We start from the raw sequence: 23,934 nt of genomic DNA on the forward strand, positions 1-23,934 counted from the left end.
CTCACTATGTTTGTTTTTTCCCTTTTTACCTCCTATGATGATTTCCTGTTTTTAGCTATGGCCTATAGAAGAGTATATTTGTACGTTTCTACAAAGTGTAATACTTTATGGTGTCGTCCACAGTTAACAGTTTTGTATTGAGTTGTGCTTGAAATGTACTGTTAATACATTTATCAATCAATCAATCAATCAATCAATCAATCAATCAATCAATCAATCAATCAGACTCCCATTGTAACAATGGAATGCGGAAGTGCTCATTATCTCAATGGGATAGTTCTTCCCCCAAGCCCCCAGGGAGGCTCTCCGATGTTGAAGCGCTCGGCCCTAGTGGTAAGAGCGGGGACTGCAGGCGGACCCGTGGATTTATGACGAGGAAACCCTGTGCATCTGGGCTTTAACATTGAGCGCTCGTTTGCACATTTTGGACACCAAATTTTGGTGTCCAAATCGAAAAAATGCGGAAGTAGACCGTTCTTCCGGATGCTTCAAAACGCAACTTCCACTGAAATGAATAGCAGGGGGGCGGGGATGTCACTCCGGTTCAGTCTCTATCCTTTTATTACTTTATGGATAGTTCCAATGTTTGGAAATATAGCCTAGGCACCCGCTTTATTGCAGCAAGATCAAAGGGTGTCGCCACTCTCTTACTATTCCACTCGGGCCCAGAGCAGGCTCTAATGATTCAGCTAGGGCGCCCAAGACGGCGACCTTCGGGGACGCCACAGCGGCAAAATCCATATGACCACAATTAACAACAACCTATGCCAGACATTTCTAAATTTCATTATGCTTTAAGTAACATGTGACATGTGAAACTACAGTATGGGGTTTTCATGTTTCTGAATCCATTCCAAGCATTAGTTTTGCATGAAAACTAAATTCGGCCATAGCCACTTGCTGACCTCATCACATTTGTGATGATGGCTATGGCCGTTTTCAGTGTTAGGGTACCTTCATCAGTCTAATTGGTTACAACCTCTAATGTTACACCTAATAGGCAGGATTCCTATTTAAAGCCAACATGGACAACATCAAATCAGTGCTGGTAGTGGTCTGAGGGCTGAAACGTCCAGACCTTTTTGAGGGGGCCTATTAAATAGCTCGAACCAGTGCTGGTTATTTAGTTAGGACTCGCTACAGTGGTGTTCGATACGAACTTAACCGGGATGTAGAAACCTCTACTTCAATGCTCTACGAGTTGCTTAGCCATTAGCCAGATATTCTGTCTCATCTAGACGACTCGTGCCAAAGGTAATAGAAGCTATTCAGGGTATCTGGGTTGTAAAGCCAGACACCTTGATTCGTATGTGTTGACATGTTCTTGATCTTGTGTCTTGCTTAAGTGCTGTAGATTCTGAGGATTTGGGATCGTTGGAGATACCGCATGCGTGCAAGTCTAGTGTCACGATGATATCACCACTGTGTATATCCATCTTTGGGGTTTCTACATTAATCTGATGTCAGCGCTGGATATCAACGTTGTCTCCATATATGGGACTATAGGTTATCCCCATATATGGAGCTCTAAGTAAAAGCCTTCGCAACAGGGCCCTGCACAGCTTTGTCTGTCTGTCTGTCTGTCTGTCTGTCTGTCTGTCTGTCTGTCTGTCCCTGTATGAGCACGGAATGTGCTCAGCTAATTATAAGAGCGCCCCTCTTTTTATTTTCATTACCTTCCTTCCTCCTCCATGTCACTTTTGTCCATTTTTGAGGGGTGCTAGCCCTATAAACAGCTATAGTGTTTAATGTTTTTGTTGTCTGAACACAAACGAATGAAGAATTCAGGTCATATGTGTCTGAGCAAATCGGCATATGTATGTCAGTGGGAACCCTTGGCCAATAAGGGACCACCATTCTTGATGATGATGTACGATGATTAGAGCGCCCCAATAGCTTCACACAGGTGTGATTTTTAAATATGAATCTGTTTCAATCCAGAAAAGCCACAACTTTCGGTCTGCGTGGGAGCTATTTTGGTTGACTTTAGGCCCGTAGGAGTAAGTGCAGGGCTTCCCTCTCCCTCTCTCGGATGCACCAGGGTGGATTTGGTGGTGCGAAAGCAACCGAGTGCCCGATATATTTCTGATCAAAGTATCTGAGGGGGTATGGAGTCATGGGAGGAACTCCATGTTTGGTCAGGATTGACATCACACTGATGACATCATACTGATGGCATCCTTTGATGATGCATGATTCGAGACTCAGCTTCAGTTTAAAAAGCCATGAGGAGTGAGAGGGGGTTTAATGTAAAACAGCAAGGACACAAAGATTTTCAAAGGTTGCTTTGTAACTTCAGACTCTTCAGTTCCCAGTTAACTAGATTTAAGAAGTTTTTTTTACAAATTCCCAGTATATCCATGTAATAATTTGTTATTATTATTATACAATAATAACATATACCCTCAAGAATAGAAATAAATAAACTGATAAATGATCTATTCTGTGCCATATTGGACGTCCTGGTTGGCTTGAATGTCTTTATTAAACTTTATGGGAGCAGGGCTGGCGGCAGTCATCCTACCACTGCAGGCCCCCCCCAAGAAAAGGAAAGAGCTGGTGACGGTGATGGGTCTTTCCAACTACCAATGTAAGCTCCTGTCTCCGGTCCTGACCCGCTACGGCATGGACAAAGGCGGCAAGGCTAAGCTGCTGAGGGACATGAATCGAGGTGAGATGTTCGACTGTTCTCTGCTGGGAGACAGGGCCTTTCTCATTGAACCGGACCATGTGTCCACTGTGGGTTATGGCAAGGACCGCTCTGGGTCCCTCATCTACCTCCATGACACCCTGGAGGAGATCAAGAAAGCCAACAACAACACGGAGTGTCTCATCCCGGTCCACGTGGACGGAGACGGCCACTGTCTGGTCCACGCCGTGTCCCGGGCTCTGGTGGGCAGAGAGCTGTTCTGGCACGCCCTCAGAGAGAACCTCAAACTCAACTTCAAGCAGAACCTGGACCGCTACAAGGCTCTGTTCCAGGATTTCATCGACGTGGCCGAGTGGGAAGACATCATCAATGAGTGTGACCCAAATTTCACCCCCCCTGACGGAATGCCTCTTGGACTGAGAAACATTCACATCTTTGGCCTGGCCAACGTCCTCCACCGGCCCATAATCCTGCTGGACTCACTCAGCGGGATGAAGAATTCCGGGGATTATTCTGCCATATTCCTGCCGGGGCTTTTGGACGAGGACAGCTGCAAGGGGAAAGACGGGAAATTCAACAAGCCCATCAGCATTGCGTGGAGCAGCTCGGGTCGCAACCACTTCATCCCTCTGGTGGGCATCAAGAACACCGTCCTGCCCACACTGCCTTCTGAGCTGCTGCCCAAAGCCTGGGGCGTCCCCCAGGAGCTGATCGGGAAGTACATCCAGCTCGAGCAGGACGGCAGCTGTGTGATCGGTGGAGACCACAGCCTTAAGGACAATTACCTGATGCGCCTGGGCGAAGCCATGAACGAGGTGTTCATGGATGAGCATGGTGGCATCCATCCTTCCCTGGTGGCCGAATATCACCACCAGAAGAAATATACCGGTATGATCGAGGTCAAACCGGAGGAGGTGATAGAGGAGGTACAGAGGATTGTTTCGGAGCACCGGCTCAACCGCTGCATTAAATGCCTGGCGTTACAGACATTCTCAGTCCCACCTGAGAAGCTTGCATCCGGTGGTACGTACTACAATATGGCCAAGTCACAAGATGGCTGTCTGAAACCAGGCAAGCCATACTTAGTTACCGAGGAACTTGTGTGTACGTATAACCCGGAGAGAGATGTCCTGCTCCTGGACGACAGGACCCAGCACTTACGCCAGTGCGTCAAGTGCCACTACAAAACGTTCCTCCGGAAAGTCCATGCAAACGGCTCGGTGGCGTACTTCAACTTGGATCAAACCAACACGCGCAAGCAAGGGGGCAAGTGCGGTTTCAAATACTACTGGGAGGGGAAGGAGTACGACAACCAGCCCGAGGAGTTCCCCATCACCCTGGAGTGGGCGGAGCGTTCTGTGATTGACCGTGTGTACTGGTTCCAGCATGAGACGGATGTGTCGCTGAACAGCAACGTGTACAACGTGGCCACGGAGCTGGTCACCAAACACTTCCCGGGGGAATTTGGGAGCGAGACCCTGGTGCAGAGGGTGGTGAACAAAATCCTCCTCATCACCACCAATACAAACCTGGACCCCATCGAAGGAGAGCAGCAGGAGACGACCGAAGGCCAGGCTATGGCCATTTTGGAAATATTATATACGCTTGGTTGTTACCAACGTGACACCCGGATTTGATAGCCCCATACATCGTGTGACGTACAACTCTGATCAGTGCTCCTATATTTGAGAGGAAAACCCAGATGTTGAATCCAACGGCCTCTGTCCATCATGAAAAATATTCTAAAATGAGACTTCTTACTGCACTTTATATTTTATACACGTCACTGTCTCACAGGGAGATTTCCGGTTATGTCTGTACGCAGCTGGCTGATGCAGAACACCGGCCTTACCAGGGCCCGATTTCTTGTGTAGGCTACGCTCTCAATGTAGGCCAAGAAAGTAAATCCCTCATGTTTCTCTCTTTTTTGTATAATTGTTTGTGTGAATTTCATTCACACGTTTTGTGAAGCATCTCAGACTCAAGTTGCTGCCACCCCTCCATATTTGGGGAAGGACATTTAGGACAATGAACATGGCCAACATGATGTCACAACATAACACCATCAACATGACCTCAGAGATCCAGGGAAGACGCACCACTATTAACCATTATTTAGCCGAGTCAAACAAGCCCCCAGAACTGGGAGGGAAGAACGGTTTCAACCAGTTGGCTCGACTTTCGGGCTGCCCACAGAGGTACACTACTGCACATGTGAGCAATCCATAGAATTTAATGCATGGGGATTTCCGGTGGCATATTATAACTCTACATACACATACAAAAGACTATAAAAAATGGGACCCAATGCCTCCCTGCTTGGCTAAGTCCCTGTGACAGCGCCATGTGGGTGGACATGTAGGCCTACATCATGTACTAGTACACTAGTGCAGTATATTAGTGTCATGTCCAGGATATGTAAAAAGGCAAAAAGATAACATTAAGCAATTGAATAAGAAGGCAAAAATATTAAGCCAGTGAATAAAGGGGAAAGCTCTTATCATCATACATCAGCCAATCAAATCATCACATTCCATGCCCCACACACACACACACACACACACACACACACACACAAAGCTGTGCATAGGAAGGGCTAGCGCCCCTCAAAAATAACACTAAGACAGTGAATACATGTTGAAATTGTTAACATTGTTAACAGGTGTATAGACAGATGCTATAGGTTCGTTGTTACCTACCTGGCATCCTAGTTTCAATGTACAGATTAGTTTGATTATAGTATATAGATTGATGCCAGGTTCTTGGTTTACTGAGGCACTACAATGTCTCTCTGCATTTGACGTATGCGTTTACCTTGATTATTGTAAGTCGCTCTGGTTAAGAGCATCTGCTAAATGCCAAAATTGCATTAACATTAAACCTGTGAAATCTTGCCTTTTAATAAAAGGCAAAAAGCCAAATGAGCAACATTGACTGTTATAGTGGAGCGGTCATTATCCAGAAATAACACACCGCTGAATTTGGCAATTGACCAATCAGAATCAAGCATTAAACATCCATGTAATAAATGGAGATATCTGTCAGTCCTTGGCCCTTTTATGGCCATACAGTATATGCTGACTGATTTGTTAAAAGGATCCCTGGCTAATGAGACAAATATGTCTTCAAACATTATACTTGCCCTCTCTCTACCTACTAAAAAGATACAATAAAAACACCTTAAATATTTTATTTCTTTCATAAATATCTTTCACTCAATATAGGGACTGCTCCTGTCGCAAGTTGATGATGTCATATGTTCATGTGTGGTCCAGCCCTATGTAATTATGGAATGCACATGCTAATAAAAAACATTTTAAATATTGCTTTGATGCTCATATTAACTTTAGGAAGTATTAAGTTGTTTTTTATTAGCATATGCGTTCCATAATTCCATAGGGCTAGACCACACATGGGCATATGACATCATCAACATCATCAGCAACGGGAGCAGTCCCTATTGACTGAAAGATTCTTTATTTATGAAAGAAATAAAATATGTAAGGTGTTTTTATTTTTTTATTTTATTTTTAGAGGGCAAGTATAATATTTTAAGTCATATTTGTCCTATTAGCCAGGGATCCTTTTAAGGCCAGATGCCATGATGGCACATCATGGCATGGTGGAACAACAGGTGGAACAACACAGTCCATATTTGGCCATACACTGACACCACGGCGCGTAACACACACACACACACACACACACACAAAATTGTGACAAAATTAAATTAAAACATAAAACATTACACATGTAAACAATGAATCACTGTGTGTGACCCTACACCCTCTCGTCCTTCAATTATTGTAAAATAATAATAATAATAATAATAATAATAATAATAATAATAATAATAATATTAAACAAACAAACTTAATATTGAATTCTCTTTTAGTCACACAATAACCATTGCTGGGTTATTGATCAGGTTCCCATCGGACCAGCTTCAAGTAGAAAATTAATTATTGATCACTAATCAATAAATACACAGTAAACGTATAAACCTCAATTCTAGAAAATAAACCGATAAATGATCGATCAACGGTGATGAGACTTCCTGCTCAAACCAAACGTACCACACATTGAAACGAGTTGCATTCTGGGTAACTGAGGCTCAAATTGACGAAAACATCGCTCGGTTTAAGTATCAAATTGGGCATTGGAAGTTGAATCAATTCAACGCTATTAGTGTGATTACAACACTTCTGTTCTGCGAACAGTTCTGCGAACTCGGCACGTTTTGAGACCGACGAACGTTTATAAATCGTCAAGTTAGAACGAACGGGGATACAAAACACTACAACTACCAGAAGCCACCGCGGCGACGTGGGATTTACGTTCCGCAACATAACAGCGTCGATAGAGAGAAAAAAGGCACCCGCTTCCGTGTTGTTCTGGTGTTTCTAATAACAAATAAACAGTCGTTGGGTGGGTCAGTCCGAACCGGGCCGCACTGCCATGGTTCTGTAAGATCTTTTGACCGTTTGTGGCTTTAATTATCGTCCATTCAAAACAATGTCTCTTCTGCAAAGCTCCAAGAAGAAGGACAAGCGGATCCTGTCCGGTACCTGCCCGGACCCGAAATGCCAAGCCCGGTTGTTCTTCCCTGCCTACGGCTCCATCAGCATCGAATGCACCGAATGTGGCCAGCGCCACGAGCAGAAGAACCTGCAGAACGTGGAGGAGGTGACCGATCCCGACGTGGTGCTCCACAACCTGCTCAGGAACGCCCTGCTGGGGGTCACGGGGGCCCCCAAGAAAGGCACGGAGCTGGTGAAGGTGATGGGTCTTTCCAACTACCACTGTAAGCTCCTGTCTCCGGTCCTGACCCGCTACGGCATGGATAAACAGAGCGGCAAGGCTAAGCTGCTGAGGGACATGAATCAAGGTGAGATGTTCGACTGTTCTCTGCTGGGAGACAGGGCCTTTCTCATTGAACCGGAACATGTGTCCACCGTGGGTTATGGCAAGGACCGCTCTGGGTCCCTCATCTACCTCCACGACACCCTGGAGGAGATCAAGAAAGCCAACAGCAACAAGGAGTGTCTCATCCCGGTCCACGTGGACGGAGACGGCCACTGTCTGGTCCACGCCGTGTCCCGGGCTCTGGTGGGCAGAGAGCTGTTCTGGCACGCCCTCAGAGAGAACCTCAAACTCAACTTTAAACAGAACCTGGACCGCTACAAGGCTCTATTCCAGGATTTCATCGACGCGGCCGAATGGGAGGACATCATCAACGAGTGCGACCCGCTCTTCATCCCCCCAGAGGGAGTTCCTCTCGGACTGAGAAACATCCACATCTTTGGCCTGGCCAACGTCCTCCACCGGCCCATAATCCTGCTGGACTCACTCAGCGGGATGCGGAGCTCCGGGGATTACAGCGCCACCTTCCTGCCGGGGCTTGTGCATGAGGACAGCTGCAAGGGGAAAGACGGCAAGTTCAACAAGCCCATCAGCATCGCGTGGAGCAGCTCTGGTCGCAACCACTACATCCCTCTGGTGGGCATCAAGAACACTGTCCTGCCGACGCTGCCTGCCCAGCTGCTGCCGAAAGCCTGGGGCGTCCCCCAGGAGCTGATCAGGAAGTACATCCGGCTCGAGCAGGACGGCAGCTGTGTGATCGGTGGAGACCGCAGCCTCCAGGACAAGTACCTGATGCGCCTGGTCAACGCCATGGAGGAGGTGTTCATGGAGAAGCACGGCATCCACCCCTCCCTGGTGGCTGACGTCCACCAGTACGTGTACCGCCGCACGGGGGTGATCGGCGTCCAACCGGAGGAGGTGACGGAGGCGGCGCGGAGGTCGGTGTTGGAGAACCGGCTCCACCGCTGCCTGATCTGCGGGGCGCTGTCGGAGCTCCATGTCCCGCCCGAGTGGCTGGCGCCCGGCGGAAAGCTCTACAACCTGGCCAAGTCCACACACGGCCAGCTGAGACCAGACAAGAACTACAGCTTCCCACTGAACAACGTGGTGTGCTCCTACGACCCGCAGCGGGATGTCCTGCTGCCTGACTACAAGCTGAGCTCGCTGACCACGTGCCACTGGTGCCACGGCACCTCTGTCCGGCACGTCCACGGAAACGGCTCCGTGGCGTACCTGGATGGCGACCGCACTAATACTCGCTCACAAGGCGGCAAGTGTGGCTGCGGCTTCAAGCACTACTGGGAGGCGAAGGAGTACGACAACCTGCCCGAGGCCTTCCCCATCACCCTGGAGTGGGGCGGGCGGGTGGTGCGGGAGACGGTGTACTGGTTCCAGTACGAGGGGGATGTGTCGCTGAACAGCAACGTGTACGACGTGGCCATGAAGCTGGTCACCAAGCACTTTCCAGGGGAGTTCGGCAGCGAGACCCTGGTGCAGAAGGTGGTGAACACCATCCTGCGCCACACAGCCAAGAAGAACCCGGATGAGTACAACCCGGTGAACATCGACGGCGCGCACGCACATCGCCTCACCGATGTCGCCGAGGGCCAGCAGCAGCAGGCTTCGAGCGACAGTCAGCCGCCACCCTCCAAGATCATCCTAACGGGGCAGAAGTCCAAGACGATTCACAAGGAGGAGCTGACGATGAGCCGTGCCGAGCGCAGCCTCCAGCAGAGCATCAGTGAGCAGGCGCTGCTCAGCCAGAAACGACTCACTGACCGCCTCAAACAGGACGAAAACAAGAACCCCGGCCGCCCGGCGTCCCCCGGAGCTGGAGGGAAAGGGTCTCCAGAAACAACGTCCTCTTCCTCCTCCGCTCCGGCCACGCCCACTAAATACTCTTCTTTGTCGCCGTCGTCCAATAAGGAGAAGAAGATCCGCGTCACCACCAGCGACGGGCGGCAGGCCACACTCACGCTGTCGGCTCGCACCACCTTCTCGGAGCTGCAGCGCAGCGTGTGTGCGCAGTTCTCTGTGCCGCCGGCACGCCAGTGCATCCGCTACGGCTTCCCGCCCAAGGAGCTGGTGGCTCCGGCCCACGGCGAGGAGAACGAGCCCGTGGTGGCCCTGCAGCACGGCGACAGGGTCACCGTGGAGATTCTGAGGGGCCCTGAGGAGAAGGGCACCGCTGTCCCGTCCTCGCAGCAGGAGAAGAGCCCTGCCCCGCCGGCCGAGGCTTTGCCCCTTCGCACGACCGGCTCCGCCCTCCTGAAAGGCGATGGGGAGGGCCTTGGCGGCGGGCGGCTGAGCAGCAGAGAGCTACAGGACAGCATAGACCTGGAGATGTCCTCCCTGTGTCTCCTAGCAACCTTGATGGGTGAGTTCAAGAGTTGATAAGACTCGACATGAAAGCGAAGCGAAGCTAAAAGATAAGCTACAAACGTCATTATAGCAATTACATTTGTATGTACAAAATGGTTACTTTTCACTTTTTCAGAAAATTGAAAAATAATGGATTCAATGTCGTTATGTAGTCACAAGCTCAAACCGGCAGACACACTTAACCAGTTTCACTGTCGCTTTCAAAATCAATATTTGTGATACTTTGGCTCACTCTTGTACGATGAAGTAGGGTATTAATTTATGGGCGGTACAATCTGGAGATACAAGGTTTCTGCCAGACTGTGGCAACTTCCAAGCACTGAGAATCGATGAACTACACTGCATTGCATGTGACCTGCACTCCCAGGCACTTGAAAATGTTTCTCAAACATTTTCATGTCAAGAAGCACCCCCAAAATTATACATTATTATTTGGTGCCAGGGACCCCCATAGAAGATTATGAATTATGTTAAAATTGCATTAATTTGGTAGACATGACTTTACAACAGACTACAGACTAGTTGGCAGGCTAGAAGGCTTGAGTCCTATAGCAATTAGCATAACACTATTTTACAGCTGTATGTGTCACTCCGGTGTACTCTGTGGTTACAAACGACCCACTTGAGTGCCATATCAACTTTTAAATTAGCCTGATTATTTTAAATTAATCTTGCCAGTTGTCAGAAATATGTCACTGCTGAAAGACAATATGTTATAATAGACTTGATGCAGAATGCTTCATTTTCCTTTGAGGAAGTTGGATTTTAGTTTCTGGCCCTCAGGCTGTATGTTTGCCCATGTGTGATTTAGAACAGTGGTTCTCAACCTGTGGAATGGGGATCACTGGTGGGCCGTGAGGATATTACAAGTCGCCCCCCAAATAATTGGCAAAACACAAAGATTTTACTAATAATATAAATGTCATGGTATTTTCTTTTTCACTTGCAAGGTGAATTTCCATTATAAAGGTGGTTGCACACTGGAAGTGTTTTTCGGAAAAACTATGGAGAAACGCCGCTAAAAATCAGAAAAACATGCTCTGTGTGCAGGGACCTTAATACTGCTGTTCGTTCCATTGATCCAAGCCGAAACGCAATCGATTGCTCTTGAGGCAGACTCAAAAAAAAAAAAAAGATTTTCTCAAAATCTTCTAAAAAACAAGTTCTGTCAGTGGTTCTCAAACATTTGCATGTCGGGCCCGGGCGGCTGTCGTAGCCGCCTGGGCGCCTAGGCTGGATTAGGGTGTTGCAGGTTCGCGTTCATGATATCACACAAACAAGATGATAAATGTATTTTGGCCGTATAGACCATGCAATGCTTTATAAACCAACAGTAGTATTTTAAAGCATTCAATTTATTTTTATACGTACCGGGAACAATTGTCAAGACTAGAAACTCGACTGTCCTTTGGCCGGTCTCGATTCTAGCGCCACGCGTCGTTGGCTTCCTTGCGATGTTGTCACCCTTGCAATGTTGCACTGCTATTTGTAGTGAGTAATGAGTGTGATTGGTGCACATGGAGAATAAGGTGTAAATGCAGACGGGAAGTAGTTGGAAATAAGATGGCATTTGTTGTGTAATGACATGGTTTATTGTCTGTAACATTGCTGCTGCAGTGGTCAATGGCTGTACTGTAGAGTAGAGAGATTGCTGCTGCAGTGGTCAATGGGTGTGTGTGTCTGTGTTGCCGTACTGAAGTGGACATACATGCATGGAGACATACATGGAGACATACATAGGGGCACACATTGCTGTGCATTGGAGTGTACTGTACTGTACCGTACAGTACTGTTCTACTCATACTGAACCATGCTGTACTGTACGGTACCATACGTTAGTGTGCTGCACCGTACTGTACTGTACTGTACTGTACTGTACTGTACTGTACTGTACTGTACTGTACTGTACCTTACTCTACTGTACTGTACCGTACTGTGCTGTGCTGTACCGTGCCATACTGTACTGTACTGTAGCATACTGTAAAATGGTAAATGGTGCATTTATATAGTGCCTTTATCCAAGGCGCTTTACATAGATTGTGCATCAATTCACACACACATTCATACACCGATGGCGGAAGAAACCATGCAAGGCACATCAGCACATCAGGAGCAATTTGGGGTTCAGTGTCTTGCTCAAGGACACTTCGACACTAACTCTGGGGGAGCCCGGGTTCGAACAGGCAACCTTGCGGTTACCATCCAGCCACTCTAGCCCTGAGCCACTACCGTACCATACTGTACTGTACCATAACGTACTGTACTGTACTGTACCATAACGTGCTGTACTGTACTGTGCCGTACTGTAATGTACCATACTGTACTGTAACATACTCTACTGTACCGTAGCATACTGTTATTACTGTACTGTACCGTACAATTGTGAGCTTGTAGATCTGCCATGGCACCCACTTTGAGAAACCCTGGTCTAGGCTACGGTGTGTCCCTTGTCGTGTGTGGCCTCAGTCACATGCTGAGTCACGGTGGTAGACCGTAACCAAGTATACATTTACTCGAGTACACCATGTATAGTGTCTGTCCTTTTAGTGTTTGTATTTTTTAGATACTCCACTATATTCCACTCCTCTCCACCTTTCGTTTCTGCTTTATCCCATGGATGTAACTAGGAGTGCATTCAGTGCAACCCAAAATAGTGAAAGTAGCCAGCATTGTGAGCTTGTAGATCGACTATTTTAAATGTTTTTTGCACGACACTGTTGTGATGCAAAGTATGAAATTATGCTTAAATCGATATTTTGGGTCATTTTAAGGACTACTTTGGCTTTGTGTGCAGTGCACTCGAGAGTGATTCAGTATTCAGATATTTGATTCATTTTAACTGACACACCCCCTTCCTATACAAACCCATTGTAACCTCGAACATTTTAGATTAATTGAAAACACCCATACTTGTTTCTGGTGACTGATATTGTCCTCATTATACGTGAAGGGGCGAAATGAAAATAAATGAAAAAAGTAATTGAAAGAACACTCATGTAATAGGAGGACAATATCAGTCACCAGAACCAAGGCCGGGTGTTTTCAATGAATTCAACATGTTTAAAATAAAGTTAAGGGATTATATATGAAGGGGGGGTGTGTCTCATAAAATGAACCTGAACTCAATCAGCAACTTAAAAAAGAAAATGGCTGGGGTGAATCACAAAAGCCTGAGTAAATGGGGGGGAAAGGAAAGGAGAGCTATTTCATCTTTATACAACTCAGCGCCACTGTCCAGTTGCAAACCCCGGTTTTAGAATTGTGATGCAAGTGGTTGCCAGTTTTAAGTGGTTGTGTTGGCTATAGATTATTGTACAACAGGATTGCCTGGGTGTGTGGGAGGGGCTGTTCCATAGTGACATTACAGGTGGACTTTAAACTGCATGTGCACAACACGCACGCACAATAACACACTCGCATACACAAACTAAAATGTACCGTTGTACTTTAATGTTCACAACAAACTCACAATACATTGACCATACTGTAGCACGCACGCACGCGCGCACACGCACACACACACACCTACCTGTCATTTGTGATAAGCTCTCAGGTACTTTTTGGACTTTTGACCAACATACTGACCGACCGAGTGCCTCGTAGGAAAACGTCAAGCACACTCTTGAGAAAGAGAGGTTTCTGAACTAGCAATGTTCACTCCCTAGTTTTTGAGTGGTGCAACCACTCCAAGGAACAGCAATGTCCGTCTTAACCTATGTGACTATGTTACTATGAGTACCAGTAGGGGCAAAAGTGGTGCTGTTGTGCCAGAAACAGAGAGAGAGATATAGTGCTGCACTGTTGCCTGCTAATGAGAGAGAGAGGGGGGGGGAGCACAGGTGTGATTTTCTTGTACAAATACAATTTTCAATTTAGGCGTTTATCAGACAGACTTACAAGTGCAAAATCGCAATAAGCAGAGTATGAACTCTAGTCAATAAACGACAAGGTAAACAGTCTGAAGTAGAGTGCAGAGAGATTACTGTAGTTGTAGTGCCTCAAAGCAACTACTGAATAGCCTTATGCAATTTGTCTAGGAGGTAATATACTGACATTGTAGTGAAAACATAGCTTAGGATACCACATAAACAATTAACCTAGCATCTATCTAAACAACGTGCTACGTATCTAAATAACATTCTGTGCATTTGAAACTATAGGATTCCAGTTAAACAATTAACCTAGAATCTGTCTTTACATTTAATAACATTCTGTAGATATGTGATCAAGAAAATAAGATCGAAGTAACAAAAACATGATAACATAACTAACATACTGTAGTCAAGAAATGTCAATTCAAACTAGTGAAAATAGCAGATCTACAAGTTCACAACGCGTCGCTTCGTGCCGCATTGTGTTCTTGTAGATTGGCTATTTTCACTACAGCTCCAACATTTGTTTGTCTTTGATTTCTTAAAAAAAAGTCAAATATTGCTTTTTTGGGAATGTTCTTTGCAAATGTTTTCAACTGATAATAATTAAAAACAAAATGTAGGAAACAAAAAGCAAAGACCCATAAAATGTGTCCGTGACCCACAATTGGGTCCCGTCCAACTGTTTAGGAAACAGTGCTGTATATCATTCTGCATAGTGAACTAAACTAGCATCTATCGAATGAAAGGTGACAAAAAGTGGGGAAACAGTGCTAGGGGGTGAGGTGCAGTCTGAAGAGGTGTGTGCTAGGGGGTGAGGTGCAGTCTGAAGAGGGGTGTGCTAGGGGGTGAGGTGCAGTCTGAAGAGGGGTGTGCTAGGCTAGGGGGTGAGGTGCAGTCTGAAGAGGGGTGTGCTAGGGGGTGAGGTGGAGTCTGAAGAGGGGTGTGCTAGGCTAGGGGGTGAGGTGCAGTCTGAAGAGGGGTGTGCTAGGGGGTGAGGTGTAGTCTGAAGAGGGGTGTGCTAGGCTAGGGGGTGAGGTGCAGTCTGAAGAGGGGTGTGCTAGGGGGTGAGGTGGAGTCTGAAGAGGGGTGTGCTAGGCTAGGGGGTGAGGTGCAGTCTGAAGAGGGGTGTGCTAGGGGGTGAGGTGCATTCTGAAGAGGGGTGTGCCAGGGGGTGAGGTGGAGTCTGAAGAGGTGTGTGCTATCGGGTGAGGTGGAGTCTGAAGAGGTGTGTGCTAGGGGGTGAGGTGGAGTCTGAAGAGGTGTGTGCTAGGGGGTGAGGTGCAGTCTGAAGAGGGGTGTGCCAGGGGGTGAGGTGGAGTCTGAAGAGGTGTGTGCTAGGGGGTGAGGTGCAGTCTGAAGAGGGGTGTGCCAGGGGGTGAGGTGGAGTCTGAAGAGGTGTGTGCTAGCGGGTGAGGTGGAGTCTGAAGAGGTGTGTGCTAGGGGGTGAGGTGCAGTCTGAAGAGGGGTGTGCCAGGGGGTGAGGTGGAGTCTGAAGAGGTGTGTGCTAGGCTAGGGGGTGAGGTGGAGTCTGAAGAGGTGTGTGCTAGGCTAGGGGGTGAGGTGGAGTCTGAAGAGGTAAGTGCCGGGGGTGAGGTGGAGTCTGAAGAGGTGAGTGCTAGGGGGTGAGGTAGAGTCTGAAGAGGTGAGTGCTATGGGGTGAGGTGGAGCGTGAAGAGGTGAATGCTAGGAGGTGAGGTGCAATTGTGACTTGTGTGATTTGATTTGCAGGTGAAGACGTGTGGTCGTATGCGAAGAAAATGCCTCACTTGTTCCAGCAGGGCGGTGTCTTCTTCAACATCGTCAAGAAAGATATGGGTATGTTCTCTCCTCAACCCTACTCAACACGTGTGTTAACTATTTAACCCATTCAGGAAGGCCAAGGATTCTGTTATACTTAAGTTATACTTAAAAATAGCAGATCTACAAGCTCATAGTGCGGCAGAGTGCCACGCTACAAGCTTGTAGATTTGCTATTTTTTTTAAATTGTGAAAATGGGGCGCACATCTTTGAATATTTATTCTTTCAGAGCGAACATTTTTAATTCAAATTTGCTTCTGGGGGGGGGGGGGGGGGGGGGGTCTCTGGAAAAAAACTGTTTTATATGAGGGTCCGCAGCTAAATAACTCCACGGGTCCGCCTGCAGTCCCCGCTCTTACCACTAGGGCTGAGCGCCTCAACGTTGGAGAGCCTCACTGGGGGCTTGATTTGCTCCCTATGCGTGCTTGACACGGATACTCTGGTGGTGGGGGGAGGAGCCTCCACACTGTAATCACTGTGAAAATAGTGGTTAACGTGTGTGTGTGTGTGTGTGTGTGTGTGTGTGTGTGTGTGTGTGTGTGTGTGTGTGTGTGTGTGTGTGTGTGTGTGTGTGTGTGTGTGTGTGTGTGTGTGTGTGTGTGTGTGTGTGTGTGTGTGTGTGTGTGTGTGTGTGTGTGTGTGTGTGTGTGTGTGTGTGTGTGTGTGTGTGTGTGCAGGTCTGTTGGACGGTAAACACTGCAGCCTGCCTCACCTCAGTGGTAAGACGTTTGTTTACAACGGGGCGGAGCAGCGCGTGGAACTGTGCGTGGACGCCGTGGGCCACTTCCCCGTAGGGCCTGACGTAGAGGAGCTGGTGAAGGAGGCGCTGGCCGACTCCACCTCCTCCGGGCGGAGCCGCGAGGGGAGCCCCGCCCACACGGGCGTAGGAGGAGGCGGCGTCCTGAGGCTGGGCAGCGGCGGCGTGGTCCGCAAGAAGGAGCACACTCAGAACATCACCGCCTTCCAGGGCAAAGGTCACTCGCTGGGCAGCGGCGGCACGGGGGGCTCCTCCCCCCAGGAGCACCGGCCAATCACACGGCAGCACAGCAGCGGGGTGGACCTGAGCGACAGCGTGACTCGGGGGGCGGAGCTGTGGCAGATTCCGGAGGAGGCGGGGCTGGGGGGCGGCGGGATCAGGGAGCTAGTGCGCGTGGCGCCGGGCGTGGCCACGTCCCGTGACAGCCGGGGGGCGCTGCTGGACCCCGGCTACGTGGAGGAGCAGAGACGCAGGCTGCTGGAGAACGTCTCCAACATCCAGGCCTCCATGGACCGACACCTGCGGCAGCAGCAGCAGGTCTCCCAGGGGCCCAAAGAGACCCCCGGGGCCCCCCCGGGCGCCAGGCAGCGGACAGACGGGGCCGATAAAGCGGCCGGCACCGAGTCCGTGCCTCCCATCCAATCATTGCCTCCGGTGGCGTCTTCCATGGACGTGTCGGCGCTCCAGCCCGAAGCACAAGGTGGTGACGCCGCCGCCGCCGCGGCCGCCGGCCCCCTGAAGGATGAGGACGAGGAAGAGATGGAGAGCCAGGATAATGAGCTCCGCCTCCCCGCCACTGAGCCCATGGACCACTCCTGATCCAGGTTGTTGGTCTTCCAATCAGCTTGTGGTTTCTTTGGTTGTTTGTTTTACTGCATGAAGAGTAGAATGAATGAAGAAGGGTTCTCCTCGACAGCCGCCGATCTCATCGCTGACGCAGCCGCTTGTGCGCTGCCGCTAAACGCACCGAGGGCTGCCGGGAGGTTTACTGGGAGGCAGGAGGGGCTACCGGGAGGTATACTGGGAGGGCAGGGTGTGTGAAAACAAAAGCATTCCTGTAGATAGGATCCATCCTACTCTGAGTCTTAACTCTGAAAGCTGCAACACAGCAGAGATTGTTGAACATGCTCCAAACGACGCCAAACTTTTTCTCCCGGTTTCGGGAGGGCTCTTCCGACACCAAACAAAGTTCGGAAAAAAACTAAACCATTTTATACTCCCCTCTGAGTTCCGGTGGACAGTGTGTGTGTGTGTGTGCGTGTGTTTTTTCTCTCCATGAATTAATTGCCATCTAAATTAGTTGTGTTTGTGGTCGATCAGAGAGGGATTATTATAAAGGTGTTTGTACCTCATAACTTCCTCAGCCTTCCTCTTCAAAACGATAAATTTTTCGCTGCCGGTAGAATTGCGCTTTTTGGAAGAAAGGATGCAAATACGAGCTGAACAAAGTTTGGACGTCAGTTTGGAGTATGCTGCAGCCTTTACCCCACCCCCTCTACACCTCTACACCCTCTACACCCGACACTACAAAAACATTGCTTTGCTGTGCTACAAAACATTGCTTTAGTCAATTTCAAAACCAACCCTGTAGCTGCAGCAGTCAGAGCGGTGTCTAATTTATATTCCATAGTACGACACTGTCACTTGCCAGCAACGTACGTTTTTTCTTTTCCTTTCATATCCTTTTTTTAGTATTTTTTTTCTCCCGATTTAGTTGTTCTGCCAACTCCCCTTACATATCTATTGCCATGTCACTGCAATTAGCCATTCGTGGGGGCGAGTGCAGACGACCATTTGTCTTGTCCGACATACGTGACGTCAAGATCGATTCTACATAACGCATGCGGAAGAACACTATTCCTCCTAGTTCCACACCCCACCCAAACAGACTCCACGATTAAGTTGTAGGTGTCATTCATGCAGAGACAGAGCCCACCCTCCATGCCCTGGCTTTCCTGCGAACACCGCCCTATGCACTACAGCCATATTGGAAAGAAATTGGGCCACTTCCTTACTCCCTTCACAGTTGTTGCCAATGATACTACTGAAGGCTATGTTCCATTGAGTGTACAGTGTATCACAGTAGTTCTCGAACCTTTTAATTTCAAGGACGCCCATCTGAGAGTGTACAAATGGACCCTTATAGGTCCATTTGTATGCTCAAGAGTTTCACACATGTAAGGGGCCATCTGGAACCCTCCCGAGGAACCACAAGGACCTCCTGCAGCATATGTTGAGAGACACACTGGTTTAGCAGAGTGTTTGGTTTCCAGTGAGCCAACAAGCACATACAATTGACTCTTTTTGACCAGAATGGAACACAACCTAAAATTGGCATAATTGGTAACACCTCTGCAGGAAGTAAGGGAGAGGCCCAATATCTATCCAATGTGGCTGGTGTGCATTGAGCACAGGCCAAGCTTGATGCACCATGGTGGATGGATTCACACCCCCTTGCCTATTTGGTGGTTTGTGGTGACTTTATTCCTGTGCCACCCAAAGTGCCCCTAAGATAACTTCTCATTGGCTCTCGGCTGGTGCATGGGTAAGGTAAAGTCCACTACCGTAGAGTCTAGGGCAGGAGTTTTCAACAGGGTTGTCTGGGGCCCCTGGGGGGGTCCTCAGAGTTACTACAGGGGTGGCGCCAAATCTTTATGCGTTAGGATATTTGTTTTAACACTAAGCACTTGATCGGGATTGGGAAGCCAGGCAGGCAGGGTAATATTTGTCACTGCATGTACTCCTACAGGCTGGGGGCAGAGCCTGTCATTGGGGAATGTTGACCTACGGGGAGTAGGACAGAGGCGCTACGTCCTCCCGGTGGGGGCTCCTCACTGGCAATAGAGCCAGTAGGATACAACAGCAGTGGCAACACGGAAAGGTGTGGGGAGGAATTTGTTGGCATACTGACTAAATAGGGAGGAAAAGGTATAAAAAATGATTTGCTACTCTAAATAAATAAATAAATAAAAAAGCACTTCTTGCTGGCAAGCAAGAAGTGGTGCGACGGATTCTAAATGGAGTTTGAACCATCAGCATTTGGTTCAATTCACTTCTCTGCTTTCTCTCAGAGAGGAGGAGCTTCCTGGCATCACATCATAACTCAACCTTTCATAATTTCTCAGAGTTGACGTCTATTAATGTTTGTAGGATCTGAGTTTGTTGGGTTTGAAGAATGACATGCATTATGTATCACGTTTATTATTTTGATTTCATGTGTCTTTCGCGAGAGCAATGAGGATGTTATTGTTCCCCAAAACAACATGACCAAAGATTACAGTATGGTCCCTTATATATGTCACCTGATATTAATTACACCCCTGAGCCAATACACAATGTACTATCATACTATACTATATTCATAATATACTATGTATAAACTTTCAAACTGCTACACCAATAATAATACTAATATCCTAAAAGGAAATTCAAGTGGTCTCTTCCAAGACTGTTCTTTCATTCTGTGACAGGATTATGTTGTCCGGAGTACCCCAGGGCTTTGCACTAGTTATGCTCCCTTTTCCCCCCTCTCTGCCAAATCTCTTGGGTGAAAATAGCCGATTATTTTCACCAAATGTTCACCCCAAGAATAATGACACCAGGGTTCACGTCACGTCTGTTTTGCCCCAATTAATTTATCGATTCAAGCTGGATTCCTAGATGTTTACAGGTGTGTGGTGGACCTGTGTGTTCGTTCGATTGGTAGTTTGAACATGTCGCTCCAACAAACCAGGAAGTGACATCGCTAATAATACTAGGATGAAATTACACTCACTTTAAAGCTAAAGTGAACAAATATTTGACTTTATCATATGTTAGTTTCTGAATGTGCCTAGATAAACATCAGGTCCAAATGGAACCTTTTTTTTATGGATTTGTAACTCTGAGAGTGTACAAACAGGTCTGTGAGATTAAAAATGTTATCAAATGAGTGGGTCCTTGAAATGAAAAAAAGACCCAGATGTCGTCCTCCTTGCTCTTGAAATGACCTGGTCAGCTTAACCGCCTTAAAAAAAAAACCTTTTTGTTTTTTGGAACAATGTTTAAACTACAACAATAAATGTCTCAACGGAAGAGTAGGGAGACCTCCATCCGATGCCGATGCACATGCACTAGTTACAGTATATTGTAGTAAGGGAACACTTTCACCAATTTTCAACCTTATCCTCATAGAATTGCTCCTCACTAATGCTCATTAGAAGATGGCACCATTGCTTGTCTTCCTCACTGTGTCTCTGTCTCATTGCTGGGCTGTGGGCAGTTCAGAAACCCACCTGCCAGTGACGTGCAAGTGATGGCCTTTCTCTTCCTGAAAAGTCAGCATGCTCAAATAGAAGCCATTGTTCTCGCATAAAATCAAATAATTTGATTCATTGAAATGACCAAACCTAAACCAGGTTTCTGAACTGTCCACAGCCCCTCCTCCGAGACGACGCGAGTAGACTGAAATGATGCCATCTTATAACGAGCATTAGTGAGGACCAATTACACTTAGATGAGGTTGAAAAAGGGCTCATTTAACATACTCTACCATACAGATTGGTTACAATAACATTTCATTCATTACACAATGTGTGTGGGATTGTAGCTTTTAAAGTTCTTGGTTTCAGCAGTAGGCCAGTAAGGCTCTGGTCTCTTAAAGGTTTCTGTCTTCTGATGTGAATCACAGGTTGTTTTCTCTTTGACGATAATATTTTTCGTATGCTTTTTCTTCAAGTGAACAACACATAAAAAAACAGTATCAGACTTCATAGGACTTTGACAAAACAGAGGTAATAACTAGCTACTAGCTGTACAGTGCATCAAAGTAGTGCAGTGGGTTCTCAAAAGTAGGGTCCTTGAGGAACCCTTAATAGGTCTGTAACTGCGAGTGTACAAAATGTGTACAAAATAACCAAATGGACCCGTATGGGTCCATTTGGTTCCGTTTTGTACACTTGCAGAGTTATGGGGGGTCATAGTGGTTTGAGAACCACAGAAAATAGTGAACGGTGTTAACACAGACAACACTTGTAATAAACCTGACTTTTTTGTTTTGTTTTTGCCTGCTGTATACTAACTCCATTGCGTTGCCACTTGTATGATAATAGTATATATTGTAGTATACTTTGACTTGTACAGAAACACGATTTGTTCAGCACTTCATTTTGTTTTTGTTATTAAACTTCCTCTGGTTTGCTAATAAATAAAGATAATGGATGATGATAAAGAAGGCTTCGAACATGGCTGTTTGCATGTGTGACACATTTTTCTGCTCAACAATAAAAGTACCTCCTGGATGTGTTTTGTATGTTGTGGTCAATGGTAGCTTTTCCACTTCATTTCTGGTGCTCAAATTTATACAAACCTTTCCCGAATTAAGTAGCCGATCTTTGGGGTTGTAGATAGGCTGTTTTTGAAATACCGGTAGATGCTGTAAGTATAAACTGGGGATTCATTTTCAGGTAATGTGGGTTTTGTAATCTAAGCCGACAGAAACTTTGGAGCGAAAGTTTTCAAATAATTGTAGTGGAGTATAAAGTATTGAAAAATGTACATATTCCGGTAAAAGTACCACATATATTTTACAGTACTTGAGTAAATGTACTGTGCTACTGTGCTGGCATCTCTTCACAGTCTAGCTCTGGTCCATAGCCTTCTACTGCTTCTACGATTCTGCCCTGCAGTATAAGGCTATGGGACTTTCGAAATCAGACCAGCCTCTCCTCTTTAGTGTATTTTAAAAGAACGTTTTTGCTACTCACCAAAACAAAGGCGGGTTGTGTCATTAGAAAGCCTACTTTCCTTAGTGGACACACTCTGAGCCCCCCACCACATGTATAAACGGTACTTTTTGGCCAGAAAGGGATTTTTTTTTCACCGGAGGAAAAATATTCTCTATGAGGCAGTTCTCTGGGCAATATCGGTAGAGGGCGCATTGGAGTAACAAAGTATTTTTTTCCCGGTGGAAACAAAATCCCCTTTTGGCCAAAAAGTAGGCTACCGTTTATATGTGTGGTGGGGGGCTCAGAGTGTGTCCACTAAGGAAAGTAGGCTTTCTATTGACACAACGCGTCTTTGTATTGGTGAGTAGGTCAAACGTTCGTGAGATTTCCACTAAAGAGGAGAGGCTGGCCTGATTTCGATTTGAGATTTAAAACCGAAAGTCCCATAGCCTTATACTGCAGGGTAGAAGCAGAGTAGGCTATGGACCAGAGCTATTCACAGTCCCTAATGGACAATGTAACAGTGACACCTAGTGGCTTAATTTGGCTCTTTTATTTATATTTTTTACTGTAGCATTACCACAACTTGTAATCAGTGATGCATTAATGTGTTATCACTTTAATGCTGCAACTGGTAATGGTGGTGCTGGATTATCTGCAGGGTAGATTAGATGAATACTCTACTGATTACTAGGTGCTTTACCAGACAAGGCACAGTAGGCACCCTCCTTTATAAAGTTAAACCGATTGAAATTCAAACACCATGAAAACACACGCCCCCGTTTCCAGTGACTGATATTGTTCTTCTAGTGAATGTTAAGACTCATTGAATACACCATTTATTTAATTTTTATTTTTATTAAAATATATAAAATAAAATAGGTAATTGAAAAAAACACCCCCCATGGCACCTGTGAGTTTGAAGTTCAATGGGTTTATATACAAAGGGGCGTATCTGATCAAATGCATATCAAATATCTAAATATTGAATCAAGCAAATTAAAATCTATCTAGGTTGCACACAAAAGCCAGAATATACTGTACATTTAAAGGGAAACATCCCTTTAAGAGGTTTAAATGAGATGTCACATGACACCATTCTTCACAAAAGCCAACAGGTTCTTTAATGAACAGTCGCATACAAAAAGTGAGTTTACTTTTCAAAAATATAACTTCACAGCTGTCATTTCATTGACTCCTTTCAACTCACATGAAACTACACGATTACAACAATAAAGACACTTAGGAGTAGGTCAGTCCAGGAGTGATCCGAGTGAAACCTCACTGTATACAATCTCCAATTTCCGTTGCATAACACCATGCACAATTATGTATGTAGGGGTGCACCGCCATCTTTATTATAGTTCATAATTCATTACCTCTCTGTCTGGAGAGCAGCTAAACAGCACAATACGTTCACATTCTTCCATAACATATGCTAGTCTGAAAAACACATTCTAATGTCCGCTGTGGGTTTATACCACTCACTGTCAAAAGTTGAGGGTTCTATTCTCTGTGTAATAGAGCAAGGCACTGCCACCGTCATCGATGTTAATGATGAATTGACAGCAGAATCAATCCTAAATCAGCAGACTAGAATATTCATTCACATTTCACATCCACAAACCACATCAATACAGAAAACATGATTGCGTGTTTTTTTTCAATAGAGAAAACAAGTTTCATAAAAGGTGTGCGTGTTGCTCTAGTAGTGTCTCATTTGCTCCTACCCCTAAAGCAGTGCTTCCCAAACTTTTCAGGTCGAGACCTAAAAGAGAGATTAGACTTTTGCCTGTGACCCAAACTAGTGAAAAAAGCAAATATATAAGCGCACAACGCATCGCTTGTGCCATGTTGCGAGCTTGTAGATTGTCTGTTTTCACTACTTTTTCACTATATATATT

At 46.5% G+C, this 23,934-nt stretch overlaps 2 protein-coding genes across 2 annotated transcripts; both read left to right on the top strand.

Annotated features, from left to right (window-relative positions):
* Positions 1 to 2,493: 2,493 nt before the first annotated feature.
* On the top strand, positions 2,494 to 4,287 carry LOC306943066 (deubiquitinating protein VCPIP1-like; the record flags this gene model as incomplete). Its single annotated transcript, XM_079529271.1, has 1 exon — positions 2,494 to 4,287. One exon carries the CDS (start codon positions 2,494 to 2,496, stop codon positions 4,285 to 4,287), a length of 1,794 nt encoding a protein of 597 aa, XP_079385397.1.
* A 2,705-nt stretch (positions 4,288 to 6,992) lies between these two features.
* LOC306942945 (deubiquitinating protein VCPIP1-like) lies at positions 6,993 to 21,604 on the top strand. Its single transcript, XM_079529140.1, has 3 exons — positions 6,993 to 9,890; positions 15,499 to 15,585; positions 16,246 to 21,604. Exons 1-3 carry the CDS (start codon positions 7,166 to 7,168, stop codon positions 17,142 to 17,144), a joined length of 3,711 nt encoding a protein of 1,236 aa, XP_079385266.1. The 5' UTR covers positions 6,993 to 7,165; the 3' UTR covers positions 17,145 to 21,604.
* Positions 21,605 to 23,934: the final 2,330 nt, after the last annotated feature.

This window comes from Electrona antarctica (assembly GCF_951216825.1).
Source record: "Electrona antarctica genome assembly, chromosome: 19".
In the NCBI taxonomy this organism is placed as follows: Eukaryota; Metazoa; Chordata; class Actinopteri; order Myctophiformes; family Myctophidae; genus Electrona; species Electrona antarctica.